Below are 14,000 nucleotides of genomic sequence, written 5' to 3'. Positions count from 1 at the left end.
TAGTAATTCCACTTAAAATTCTTAGGCATGAAGCAAAAAAAACTAACCACAGTACATGAGTAAGGTACAGTGGAGCAATCGTAACTTGATTGCACCGAGATTATAATGAATTGAAAATATAAATCCTCAACAACATTTTTAACAAACTGATAAAGACTAATTAAGTTTTAACTAATTGAAACTATCCGTGTTACAATTTGGGTATATTTTTTATATTTTTATGTTTCAATGGAATAGAATTTAAAGAATACGACTTCGAATTCTTGTATTAAGTAGTTCCATCTTAATATAATATGTTAGGTATCAAAATTCGATAGCAAAATTCGAATGTGGGCCATCCATCTGAATCATCTAACAACTAAAATCCTGAAACCCACATAAACCATCTATATTTTGAGAATACTGAAAACTAATTTTCATATATGTATACTAGATCATCAATACGAGAGATTGCGACGTTATGCTCCATTAGATATATAAAATAAAAAAAGATTTGGTCATCAATTTTGGCAGTCAATCAATCTCAATATTCGCGTAATTAATACACTTTGCTTCTAAAGATATATGCATTATTAAAACTGATAATATAATTTTGTTAAAAAATTCTTTAACCCTTTTGCGACTTAGTTTTATTTCCGCTTTTAAACTATAAAAAATTATTATAATGATTAATATATTATAAATAATCTAATCTATATTATAGATTATATAGTAAATATATATAATAAATATATATAATAAACATAGTTTAACATAAATAGTAAAAATATGTAATAGATGTTTTTAAAATTGTTTCAGTGCTTTACCATTACTGTATAGGACTGATTTGGTGCTCATCAATTAACACTTGATAGCCTGAGTTTAGTTTAAGGAGTACTTTTATGAACTTTTGAAACAAGATTTTTTAAATAAATCAAATGCAATTACTTTTTCAGAAAATCTCTTTCTAAGGGTATTTGAAATTACCAAATCATTAGTTTTATTGGTAACGTAAATCTATGTGCTCATTAAACACGTATAATTATTGCTTCTCTTACATATTAGAACTCTTGACCCCGAAATATTATTAATCGTTTGGATTGAAAAATCATATGAATATAAAATATATTTATACATCGTCTGAATCTATGTATACATCATTAGTAACACTAGACCTCATGTTAACGAGCCCAGTTGCGATTTTATCACATATAATTCATTCACCTCCTCTACACAAGATGTTTTGATCTCGGATCATTGTTCATTGTATTATTAATTCATAATTAAAACAATAAAAGGAAGTATAAAATATATTCAGATTACAGTGTTATTAAAGAAGAAAAAAAAGAAGGTTGCAAAATAGTGTAAAATCAACATTACCATATTAATCAATATTTATTCTATACGCAACTCTACAACAGAAATTGTTAGGAAACTGTACAATATGTGTGACCAGAGTTGCCAAGTTTTTTTTTAATAAAGTAAAAGTATGTAATGTAAACAAAAGGATTACATTTGTTAAAAAAAATAATTAATTACTATATTAATGATGTGCCCGACATTCTAAATATCTATACGAAATCTAGAATTATGACTTCTAAGGGCTTTCATGTTTGTGGATAATATATGCATGATTTATGAATGAATCATATCCATATCAAATGGAATTTTGTTCACAGATTTATGTACAGTATTTTACCACAAAATAAATTTCTTTATAAATAATTTAAATTTTTAGAATATTTTTTTGCATAATTTATTATAATAATTAATACCTCTTGAATGACGTGTGCGTTAGATTTTAATCGCCAATAAATATCAAGTTACCGAATTGTCCTCATACTGTTATAAAGTTTGCTCTTCTATTACTCATTTGATTAAGGCTTATATTAAAAAGAAAACAATATATGTATGTATAACTACAAATACATATATAATGTTTTTATATATTAATCGATTTTTTTATAAAACATTTCTTTGTCAAAATAAAAACGCAAGTATATTGGCGAAAATTTCATCTCTTCGAGATCAGTAGCTGAAGAAGCGAGTTTGAGTTTGTTTCGTTCGGCTCCTCAATTTAATTTTTTACAAATTATTTATTTAAGTAAATATTTATATAAATGTGCACACATCTCTATATATTTTTTGCCCAAAATATTAAACAATGATAAAATTATTAATACGAACAAAAATCTTGTTTTGACATGAATTGCGCTGAACCACGAGATTTTGAAGTGTTAAAATAAACAAAATACAAAAAATAATTGAAATTTTATTTTGACTAAATTAAATTGAATTTTCGAAAAATTAATAATTTAATTTAAACACCTTAAAAAAATTATATCAATATTAATTTCTCTAATATATATAAAATAATAATTTATATGAAAAGTTATATTAAGAATAATTAAGTGTAAAAAATTAAAAAATCTTACAAATTGAATATTTAATTTTTTTTAAAACAATAGTGAAATATTTTTAAGAGCAAAACATATTCTATATAACAATTATTTTTTAATATAGTATTAAAATAAGATTCTCAATTTTGAATGAATTCGAAAAAAAACTTAATTTATTGTTATCTAATTACGAAATTAATAAACAACGCTATATTTTGACTACTAAGACTAATTTACTACTAATACAGTGTTTTAATCAGTGATTTAAAAAGTGATTTCGTGATTTCGACAATTTATAAACAGTGTTTTCGAAAATGTTGACAATCTTCGAAAAATGCCGATCGATTCATTATCAAATACAGTTTTTATTCTTACTAATATGTATATCCACGCTTTTAAAGCCAGCATGGACACGTCTAAATGGTAACTATAGAAAACTTTTATTAAAACAGAAATTATTTATTTAAAATATAATAAATCATTTTAACATTTTAATAAAAATAATATATTTCGAATTATAATGAATTTTGAAAAATTTGTAATTACATTAATTCAGCACCATAAAAATAAATATATACAAATAAAAATTATTTTTATTTAATCTTTTTAATCCGACATTTGATAGATATTTGCAAGCATCTTTATGGTTATCTATTATTTCCGGTATTTTATATTTGATTTCTGATACCCCTAAACATCTCGACAGGTAACAACGAAATATCGGGTTAAAAAAATTAAATAAATATAATTTTAATTTGTACTTTAAAAGCAGACCAGAATAGTCTAAGATATAGATATAATAGAGATTTAATTATTTGTCGTCACTGATCAAAACTGGTCAAACTTTTTTTTACAAAGAAATGCAAAATTTTGTTTACATTTTATTTCAAAAACGAATATAATTTTATCAATAATAAACACAAAATAAAATAACATATTTTTATAAATATGTTTTTTTATTTATTTGTTTTTATAAATTTGAAAATTAATTCAAGACTCATCAAGTTCGGTCAAGTTCAAGTTAAACGTACGAACGTTTTTCCTAATCGATATCAGAAGAAACAATACATTATTAAACAGTAAACTCTCGATAACTTTATTTTATAATTATTGCATGCATGTGAAGTGGGAACATATAAATAGTATATTTATTATAAATATTTTTTTTATTAATATTAAAACCAAATTTATTGCTAAGATGACTGGACTACACAATAAAATTGAGTTGTTAATAATAACCATTTTAAAATTAAAGCATTTAAAATTAAAATGTAATAATATAGTAATATAATATATAATATAATAGTAATATAATAATTATTTAATTAATAAACTACCTAATACTAGCATTAAATTCTTATCTCATTTTTAATTTTAATTATAATCATAATGCAATTATAATTATATTTAAATTTTAATTAACCTATAAATTTTAATTTTAATTCGTGTTTGTTTTACAAATATTTTTATATATACTATTTGGTAAAGAGGATTCGAAAAATAATAAACTACAACAACAAAAATTCTTTAATATTTTAATTAATTAATTTAATTATATTTGTTATTGTATAAATTTTTATCAAAAAACAATATTGCATACTATAATGAGTAGAGAGCATTATTATTCTCTATTATTGCCTTTTTATATTATTTAATTTATTTAACCTTTTGATTTATAATAAATTATATTATATTAATACATTAAAAGTATTTTTATATCAATAATAAAATTTTTATATTTTTATTATATAATTATATAATTTATTATTATAATATATATATATTAATATTATTAATTTTATTTAACCATCTGATTTATAATTATTATACTAATTAATATGATATTAAAATATGAAAAATATTATATTAATAATAATAAAATTATTTTATTAATAATAATTATTATATTATTGTGTTAATAATGTTATTATATAAATAATTATTATTATTGCTTAGCAAATATAAACTTTTACAAATAGTTTATTACAACTATAGTTTTTTCATAAAATATTATTGTTTTTACTAACATTTATTTTTTGTATAACTTAATTATATATAATTAAGGTATTTGTGATCATATAGCTTTTAAATTTTTTAATTTGTTGTTATTTTCATTACTATTTATATATTTATTTTAGATTCATTAATAATAATAATAATTCTTAATTTTTTATCATTATCATAATCATCATAATCATATATATAGCATACATTTATTGTAATTATTTAATATATATTTGTGCAACACCACTAAGCCGTATCAGTATAATTATAATTTTACCTCTATATGATATAATTAATATTATATACTAATAAATAAAAATTGTGTAATTTGTATTCATATCCCTACACATTTGTTAAAAGCTACCAATTTTACTCACTATTCTATCTACTAATACTCAAGACCAAACCAATAATTATATATTCAATATAATATTTTTTTAATTTTATTAATTGTTTTGATTATTTTTAAAATGAAAATCAGCGGGAGCTGCATGTTCAATGCAATCCATAACCGGTGTTTGTAGAAAAGTTTCCGATTGTGAAGAGATATATGATTATATATATCGTGGAGATATAGAGCCCCACCAGGTGTTAAGATGTGGTTACTCAAGAAATGAAGAGATCATTTGCTGTCCAAGTCCATCAAGAACGGGTGTAATTACTACGTAATTATTTAAATTTTATATATTTTTACGTATATAACTTATATTTTTACTTTCTTGCAGACCAAATCCACCTCCACTGTCCGTTCCGGTCGTGGAGCGAGCAGCTGTGAAAGGTAGATATATAGTTATTTGGATTCAAATGCTAAGCCATAAAAGCCTTAAAATCTTTGTAATTAATCTCTGATTCTCATTAATCTTGAAATAATTATGAATTCCTAAAAAATATTTTTCATTGTAGAAAAAATAGAGTAAATGAAAGACTATTATAATGCTAATAGATAACGAAAACATAATTAATAATTAAAATGAAATTAATTAATTATTTTTTCATATGAAGCGTGCCGCATGATAGAGCAAACTGTGAATCCGTATCCAAATGTACGTGTACTTGGTGGCACATCAGTACAACTTGGAGAATTTCCATATGTGGTGGGAATAGGTTATAGCCGTATAGGCAGTAACACAGGACCTTACGATATCCGTTGTGGAGCTACATTGATTGATGCTAGATTTGTGCTAACCGCTGCACATTGTGTAAATGGAGTAAGAAATCCTCCTTCAATAGTCCGCTTGGGTGTAATCAATAACAAAGACGACAAGCAAATCGAAAGTGGTTTAGAAATTCGAATTAAAGTGAGTATTTTATATATAATATATTATTAAAAATTATTGTACTCATTTCTACTTCTTCTCTAATTTTAGAAAATTCATATACATCCAGATTATACCAGTACCTCAATATATAACGATATTGCCTTACTAGAGTTAGAAAATAGTATTCAGTTCTCATATAGAATTTATCCTATTTGCTTATACACCGAAACTGAAGATCCAACGGATGATTCCGTTCTATATGTCATCGGTTGGGGTATTACTGATCTATCAAGTAAGTTAATATTATATCAACTTTTTAACAATTGATTCTAAATTATTAATTAATATTATAACTCAATTAGCACGTGCCAGTTCAGATGTATTAATGAAAGCTGCTCTAAGAATTGTGCCATTGGATGCTTGTAATAATTCCATTTATAGAGAAGGTATCACAAGCCGAAATCCAAACGGTGTAATACAGACTCAAGTGTGTGCAGTAGATCCGGAAATAAAGACAAGTTCCTGTCGGGGTGATTCAGGTGGACCTCTAAGTATAGTTTTAGATCCCACTTGGAGAGTGTTTCGAGTACTTGGTATAATCTCAGCTGGCTATAGCTGTGGTACGAATATACCGAGTCTATATACTCGCGTTGCTGCATATTTAGACTTTATAGAAGATATAGTTTGGCCACATTTAAAATAATTTTTTTTTGTAATATAAAATAGTATATAAATGACTGTATGAAAAGTTTTAAAATAAGAATGTTAGAATTTAATTAAAAAATAAAACAAAATAAATATCCAAAAGTAAAGGAACTTTTAATTTTATGAAGGTGAATTATATTGAATAATAAGTTCAAAAATTGTGTTTAAAAAAAACTTCAGAATATAACTTGAGAAAAAATCATCATATTTATAAGACATATAAAAACACAAAATTGTGGCTTTAAGACGTATTTCTTACCTATCTATAGCAAAATTTTGTCATAGAAAAAAGTCTTGTTTCTTTTTAATTAGACCTAAAACTCTCTTTAGTTGACTTTTGATCGGCCGATTAAATTACCGATTAACTGTCGATTAAATTGTCGATAACTGATTTCTCTTCAAACCATATAAATTAACCCAGATTTCATCTTCAGTTTAGCTCTTAAATAAATCTAAGGTAATGATGTCCTACAACGATTTGCTTCGATTGCGAGTAAAAGCGTCCCCACTTTGATAGTCCCATCATAACAAAATGTTTGTATAATATACATTCCATGATCTTTTACTATATGTCCGTAGTGAACTTTATGAGTTATGAATTTTTTAACGTATTCTGGAGTAACAATTTTATATATGTAACTATAGCCTTCGATGTTTGGGTGGTTGTAGATTTACACTTAAATGACAAGCATCAAAAATAATAAATAATTTTTTTGGGGTAATGTAAAACCCCCTTTAAATTTATCAAGCTATTCGTTTTCTTCAACTAAATTTCTGCTCATTTTTAACATATGTCCTAATACGGTTAGTATTTTAAAAATTCAAAGTAATTTTTACCTATATATTGCTATATAAAGCTATATATAGCCATTCTTATAGAAAAAGCTATTCTGTTTCTTCAACTATACACATATCTGTTACTTTTTGCCGTATATCTTAATACGATTAGCTTTTTCGAATTGCAAAATCTAATTTTTTAAAAGACCGAGCAGCAAAACTTAACATACAGTCCAAGTAGCGCATGGCGCCATCTTGTTTACATATACCCGAGTATGGGATTCTTAATTATTAAATTACTTTACGCGACTAGAAAGGAGTTTTTCTGTGATTCTAAGTTTTAAAACCAACCTGTCTGATTGATAAAGGGGTTTACATTAAGAAAATTTATATTTAAAATGTCTTCTAGTCTCAATAATTTGTAGTTTTCCATTGTGGGGATCATCTCAGTCTCTCCTCGAGCAAAGAAAGTGTTTATATTCATATTTTTTGCAATTTTTGCATTTCTCATTAAACCCAATAACTACATGTATTCCTGCTGATCAATCGCTTATCAGCATTGCCACCATTTTTTCCGCTTTAGTTCTAGACCTCAGCCTAAGCGTAATAACTGATAAAGTGCAAACTATTTCCAGTGTTATTTATAGTAAAACTATAAATTTTTTTTGGAAAAAATAATTATTTTGGGAAATTTCACTTAATCATATAAAATTATGGAAATAATTTTTGAACTTTGCAAAGACCTGAAACAGCATTGAGAATTAATTATATCCAAGTTTTTGGTAATTCCAAACACAAGTATTCATATGGCACATACCCGTATAATCATTAAATGTATAAACTTATTTATAAAAAATATGTATGCATTTTTTGTGTAGTATCATTAAATAATATTAAATTGATTAAAAATTTATTTATTTTTATTATATATGTTCTTGTGCTGGTTTTAATTATTAGTTCATTTCGTAATATTATTGTTTATATTTTATTTTTATATTTTTCTTGTTTTTTTTCTTCTGTTTTATTTTTTTTTTTTCTGTTTTTTACTGGAACAAACGATCAATTCGCTAAAGTTCGCAATCTCGTTGTTTACATCTCTAAATTCAACATATAAAATACTGTACATATATGTATATAATTATTATATATATATATAAATATATATACCCACATTAGTATTTATATTCGAATCTCCGTTGATATAAACAATACAATAAACTTAAGTTAAGCGGTTGAGATAGATTCTCACTGAGATCAGTAGAAGGAGAAGCGAGTTTGAGTGCAGTTCGTTCAGTTCCTGTTTTTTAATTTTATACAAAACTGTGTTTCGAAATAAAATTGAATAAAATCAAACTACATATTTATTTAAATAAATTGTTTAAATGTTAACGATAAAAAGAAACATCAATGATATTAATAATTCAGAAGTGTGTTAAAAATTAAACTTCGACATTTTAAAGCCTGAGTACATTAAACAAAAAAAATATTTGATTGATATATATAAAATTTATAGTATTTAAATTAATATAATAACAAATTAATCACAATACTTTGCATACGAGTTTGTTAAATGTTTGAAAGACAAATGACTTGATTTAGTTACTAAGTCAATACGAGCTTAAGATACAAATAAATAAAGTAATAATATACATATATTCAAAACTTCATTGAAGATATGAAATAATTGTAATAAAACAATTAACGGATTTAAAAATTTATACAAATATATATATATATGTATATAGATACATATTTTTTTAGTATATATATATATGTTTTTCTGTGATAATCTTGGCGTTGTTTACAGATACTGTTGTGTTGTAGTAGATATGCGTACTAAGCTAAAACAAGCGTTTAATCTTTAATATAAAACTCATTTCGAGGTACAATAAATTGCTTAATAAAAATCAACAAGTAAACAATACCGAATTCAAAGCTAAATATATTTAGATACATATATAGATACATATTATATACATGCAAAAAAACAATTTGACTCAAATATATAATTAGCATTTCTCTATTGTGTTTGTTATATTGTCTAAGCAACTTTGTGCAAAATTTTATAAAAACTTTAAACAAATTAAAATAGCATTTTATTGATTCTCGGGCAATAAAAGAATGAAGCCGCTAATTTTGCTCAATAACATTCAATGAAATATAATTTTATATCAATTAAAATTGACTGAATTTTAAATTGAAATCATAAATTGCATTTAAAACTAAGAAGAAGAAAAAGAAGTGAATAGAAAAATATTATGGACATGAAAATTTTATAATAATTTTTAATATTTTTTTTTTTTGTAATCAAAACTAACAAGTGAAGTATAAAAACCGAATACTCATAATTAAGTTTCATAATTTTGCTCAGTGTAAAGTTGAAATTGTGTTCGAAAATGTTGTTAACCTTCGAAAAGTACTGTTGCATTCGATATCAACTGCAGTTTATGCTGTTATTGGCATATGCTGCATATCTGCTGAAGCCAACTTGGGCTGCACTATGTGGTAAGAGACTTGTTTCAATAATACAAATATTTATAAAATAATTTAAACTTAATTACTTAATTAAATAGTCTACAAATTTTCGAATTTGATTTTATTTATATTAATATAAAAATTATTAATTTATATATATTATATATTATTACTTCAATTTATGTTTTAAATAAATGTTTGCATAAAATTTGAACCAGTTTTTGTAGTTTAAATTGTAAGTTAATATTTTTATACAAAATCGAGAGACATATACGTTTCTTCATTTGCTGAATATAAGATACTGTAACTAAATAAATATATCAACGAAATTATTTTTAAAATTATTTTTCAATATGTTTTCAAAAAAAATTCTACAAGTTTTTGAAGTTCAAGTTCAATGCTAATATCGAGAGAGATAAATAAATATACATTTATGCAACCATTGAAAAAAAAAACAGTGAAATAATTAATATATAAATAAAATTATTATTATAATTTTTATTTTGAAGTTTATGTTCAATCATCAAAATCAGAACAGATAAATCCATTGAACGTAAGATACTGAAACTACACTAATAGTATATCGATCTAATAATTATTATGACTATTTTGATTATTATTTTGATGTTGTTATTACATAAATTGATTAATTTTATGAAGTTCAAATTTATTAAAAATGTCAAAATAGAGAAAGATATATGCACCCATTCGACGTAAGATACTTAAACTATATTAATATATCGATCTAATTATTATTATGATTATTTTGATTATTATATTAATATTATTATTAAATAAATTGATTAATCTTGTGAAGTCCAAGTTGATTGTTAATATTTAATTATTTAATTTCAGTAGGATAAATAGTCACATATGCATCCATTGATATACTTGTTACTTCAACTACATTAATACATCGATCTAATTATTATTACGATTATTTTCATCATTATTTTCTTCTTATTATTAATTAAATTAATTAACTTTATGAAGTTTTAGTTGGTTAAGCAAATTTAATTATCAAAATCGAGAAAGATAATAGACATATATGCATTTATTAAATAAATATTTGTTGGATATAAATAAAATCATTATTTTAATTATTATTTTTTAAGTAATATTCACTCATCAAATTTGAAAGAGATAAATAGACATATATGCATCCATTTAATTTAAGACACTGAAACATTGAAATATCAATGAAATTATTATTAAAATTATTTTTTTTTAAAGGCATATAATATTTTTTTAATTACAAAATTAATTTATGTAAAAAGATAATTTTATATAAAAAGGACCATATTACAAATAAATATAACTAAAATAAAATAAAAATAATTATTTTAATATTTATTTCTACGTCGTGCATGATTCAGTCACAACCACAAAACGAATTTTTTGTGGTTACCAAACAATTCTTTCAACCTTTTCTATAACTGAAGCTTAGAAGCTTACATTTTTCGGTTACCACTGCGGCTGCTTCAAATTGTTCGTTTTTATATGCAAACCACAAACTTTTACTTTCTGTGGTTAAGCCCCGCGCACAATAAAACCACAAAATGCATGGTATAATTCTACGCAGATTATTAAAATGGATATAATAACAAATATAAATACTCAAATACATAAAATAAAAACAAAAATAAAAATAAAAAATAAATAAAAACAAATTTTAATACTTAAATATAAAACATGAGTTTCATTGTTTTAAATAATAACAAAAATTAAAAAAAAATTAATGTAATAATAAAATATTTTTAAAATTAATCACTAAAATTTTATTTTTATTTTTATTATTAATTAAAAATTATATAAATTTTTGTATATAACAATATATAATTAAATTTTAAGAATAATAATAAGTATTTTAAATATATCTTTATTATTTTTTTTTATTATAATTCTTTTAACTAAAAAGATTCAATATTTACTATATATTATTAGCATTGAAATTTTATTAGATATACAATTAAAATTCTATATAGTTTTTAATATAAAGTACTATAAAATTACTATAAATTCACTATATAATTTTTATATTAAATTAGAATAATATTATATTAGATTACAATAATTTTAATATTATATTTATTTTTTTAAGTGCTTGGAAATGGATATGGGAATACCACCTGCGCGAGATATGGTAAATATACTGCTCTATATAAAATTTATGATATATTCTGAGATTGTATTATCTTTTAATATGAATTACATATATTAACATTTGAATATTTAATAGCTTTACAGTTGCAAATAACCAAAATATGTTGTATAGTAAACAGGATTTTTTAAAAGGAAGGTCTTAAAATGAGACCATATTTTGACCATTGCAAGCGTTGGTAAGATCAATTCCCTCTATTTACTGGATAACGCATTGAACAACTTTCACCTACTCAGAAAAATGTATATGCTATTCGGAACCGGCAATAAAAACCACTTATTTGTATTTTAAATAAAATTATTCGTCATAAAATAAGTTTTATCTTTGGATTATATTAATTTAGAAGAAGTCCTCTTTAGTTTGGTTTGCGTCCCCAGTATTGCATATATCATTAATATAAACTTAAGGATTTTGTTAAAGTTTGCAAATATTAATTCAAAAAAAAATTTTTTTTCAATTACAGTGGGTGATCCTTGTAGGGTAAAATCAATATCTGGAATATGTCAATTGGTATCCAATTGTCCTGATATTATTAACTATATAACCCGCGGAGATTTAACAGAAGACGAAGTTTTCAGATGCGGCTTCGGAAAAGTTGAAGAAATAATATGCTGTCCAAATAGTATAGAAAAAGTGGATCAAACTAGACCAGTAAATGGTACTGACCTCTTTAAAAGGTAAATTTTATATGAACCGTTGGTCAAAATCTCATATATATATAAATAACATTTTAACTGTAAGTCATTTAAAATACATATACAAAAAATTAAATTTGATCGCACAAAAGTTTTTGAATCGTATTGTCCTTCTAAATAACAAGTTATTTTTTTTCTAGTCTTGATGAAGACAATACAACAACAATAAAGCTCAATGATACACAAAACTCAGATATGGATCGTGCAGGAACCGTACAACAACCCAATGGCGAACGACCAGCTGTAATAGGTAAGTTTATAGATAACTTTTAAAAACTTTTAATATAAATTTAATTCAAAAGTGGGTAGAGTTCGTTTTTTAACATAATCGAAATACTTTTATTCTGTCAATACATTTTAACTGAAAACTTTCCCTATAGCCTGTCGTATCATAGAAGCGTTGCCGAGACCCCGTCCACGTCCACATGTTCTTGGCGGTGTACCAGCATTGCATGCGGAATATCCACACGTTGTAGCTATTGGTTACAGTCTTATTGGTACCGACCAGGGACCTTACGATTTTCGTTGTGGTGGTACATTAATTGATGCCAGATTTGTTTTAACCGCTGCACATTGTGTGAATAGCCCTAGCAGCCAGCCCTCAGTAGTTCGAATGGGTATTGTCAATTATGCTAATGAGACGGAACTCACAACGTATGGTGCAGAAATACGGATTCAAGTAAGTTTTTTATTTTTTTATATTACTTTAGGTTTTGTTCAAATAATAAATTAAGCGTTTCGTGTTTTCATTTTAGAAAGTTCATATTCCCGATGATTATCTATCCTTTAGTACATACAATGATATAGCTTTATTAGAATTAACTACTAGTGTTACATTCTCAACCACCATAACTCCAACTTGCTTATACACTGATGTTGCGGATCCACCACAAAACTCTTTACTGTATGTCACTGGTTGGGGCGTAACAAATACTACTAGTAGGTTATCATAAAATTAATAAATGTTAATATTTTATAAAATTAATGTACTTTCCCTTTTTCCTTCTTCGAAATAGCACGAAGCATTTCAAATATATTACTTAAAGCACAACTGCAAATTTCTCCAATAAACATTTGTAATGCTACATATGTGGAAGAAGGCCTCACTCGTCGTAATGAGAGAGGTGTACAAAATACTCAAATGTGTACTACAGATCCCGGTGAAGTCATAGACGCTTGCCAAGGTGATTCTGGAGGACCACTTAATCTTGTAATTGATCCAACTGCGAGAATTTATCGTGTAATTGGCATAATTTCAGCTGGTTTCAGTTGTGGTACTACAATACCAAGTCTATATACTCGAGTTGCCTCATATTTAGATTATATAGAGGGAATTGTTTGGCCAAATTTGAAATAAGCTTAAATTTTTTAAGTGATATTTAAAAATAGATAACGGTTTCGTGTGATATTAAAACTTAATATTTTTGAAATTAAGTTTTTACCGATTAAAAACAGAATAAGTACTTTGGATTTAGTAATGCTATTAAGTATTCATATGTACTCATATGACGTATTATCAAATTTTGTTAAAATAATATTTATATAC

General features: G+C 24.3%; 3 protein-coding genes across 3 annotated transcripts in view; 2 read left to right on the top strand and 1 right to left on the bottom strand.

The window, feature by feature from the left end:
• Positions 1-14,000, bottom strand: part of LOC119670783 (pancreatic lipase-related protein 2) — a 38,608-nt gene that overhangs the window by 21,584 nt on the left and 3,024 nt on the right. The gene's annotated exons all lie outside the window — the stretch shown is intronic.
• On the top strand, positions 2,634-6,375 carry LOC119670786 (serine protease Hayan-like). The gene is made up of 6 exons (XM_038081188.1): positions 2,634-2,801; positions 4,864-5,047; positions 5,108-5,160; positions 5,385-5,680; positions 5,750-5,933; positions 6,004-6,375. Exons 1-6 carry the CDS (start codon positions 2,693-2,695, stop codon positions 6,342-6,344), a joined length of 1,167 nt encoding a protein of 388 aa, XP_037937116.1. The 5' UTR covers positions 2,634-2,692; the 3' UTR covers positions 6,345-6,375.
• LOC119670784 (serine protease Hayan-like) lies at positions 9,418-13,949 on the top strand. The gene is made up of 7 exons (XM_038081187.1): positions 9,418-9,628; positions 11,700-11,741; positions 12,223-12,436; positions 12,595-12,704; positions 12,835-13,133; positions 13,210-13,393; positions 13,471-13,949. The coding sequence occupies exons 1-7, from the start codon at positions 9,520-9,522 to the stop codon at positions 13,809-13,811; spliced, it is 1,299 nt and encodes a 432-aa protein (XP_037937115.1). The 5' UTR covers positions 9,418-9,519; the 3' UTR covers positions 13,812-13,949.

The sequence above is a fragment of the Teleopsis dalmanni genome, chromosome 1 (genome assembly GCF_002237135.1).
Source record: "Teleopsis dalmanni isolate 2A chromosome 1, ASM223713v2, whole genome shotgun sequence".
In the NCBI taxonomy this organism is placed as follows: domain Eukaryota; kingdom Metazoa; phylum Arthropoda; class Insecta; order Diptera; family Diopsidae; genus Teleopsis; species Teleopsis dalmanni.
The sequence above is the reverse complement of the archived record's forward strand: the minus strand, read 5'-3'. Positions and strand labels throughout refer to the sequence as shown.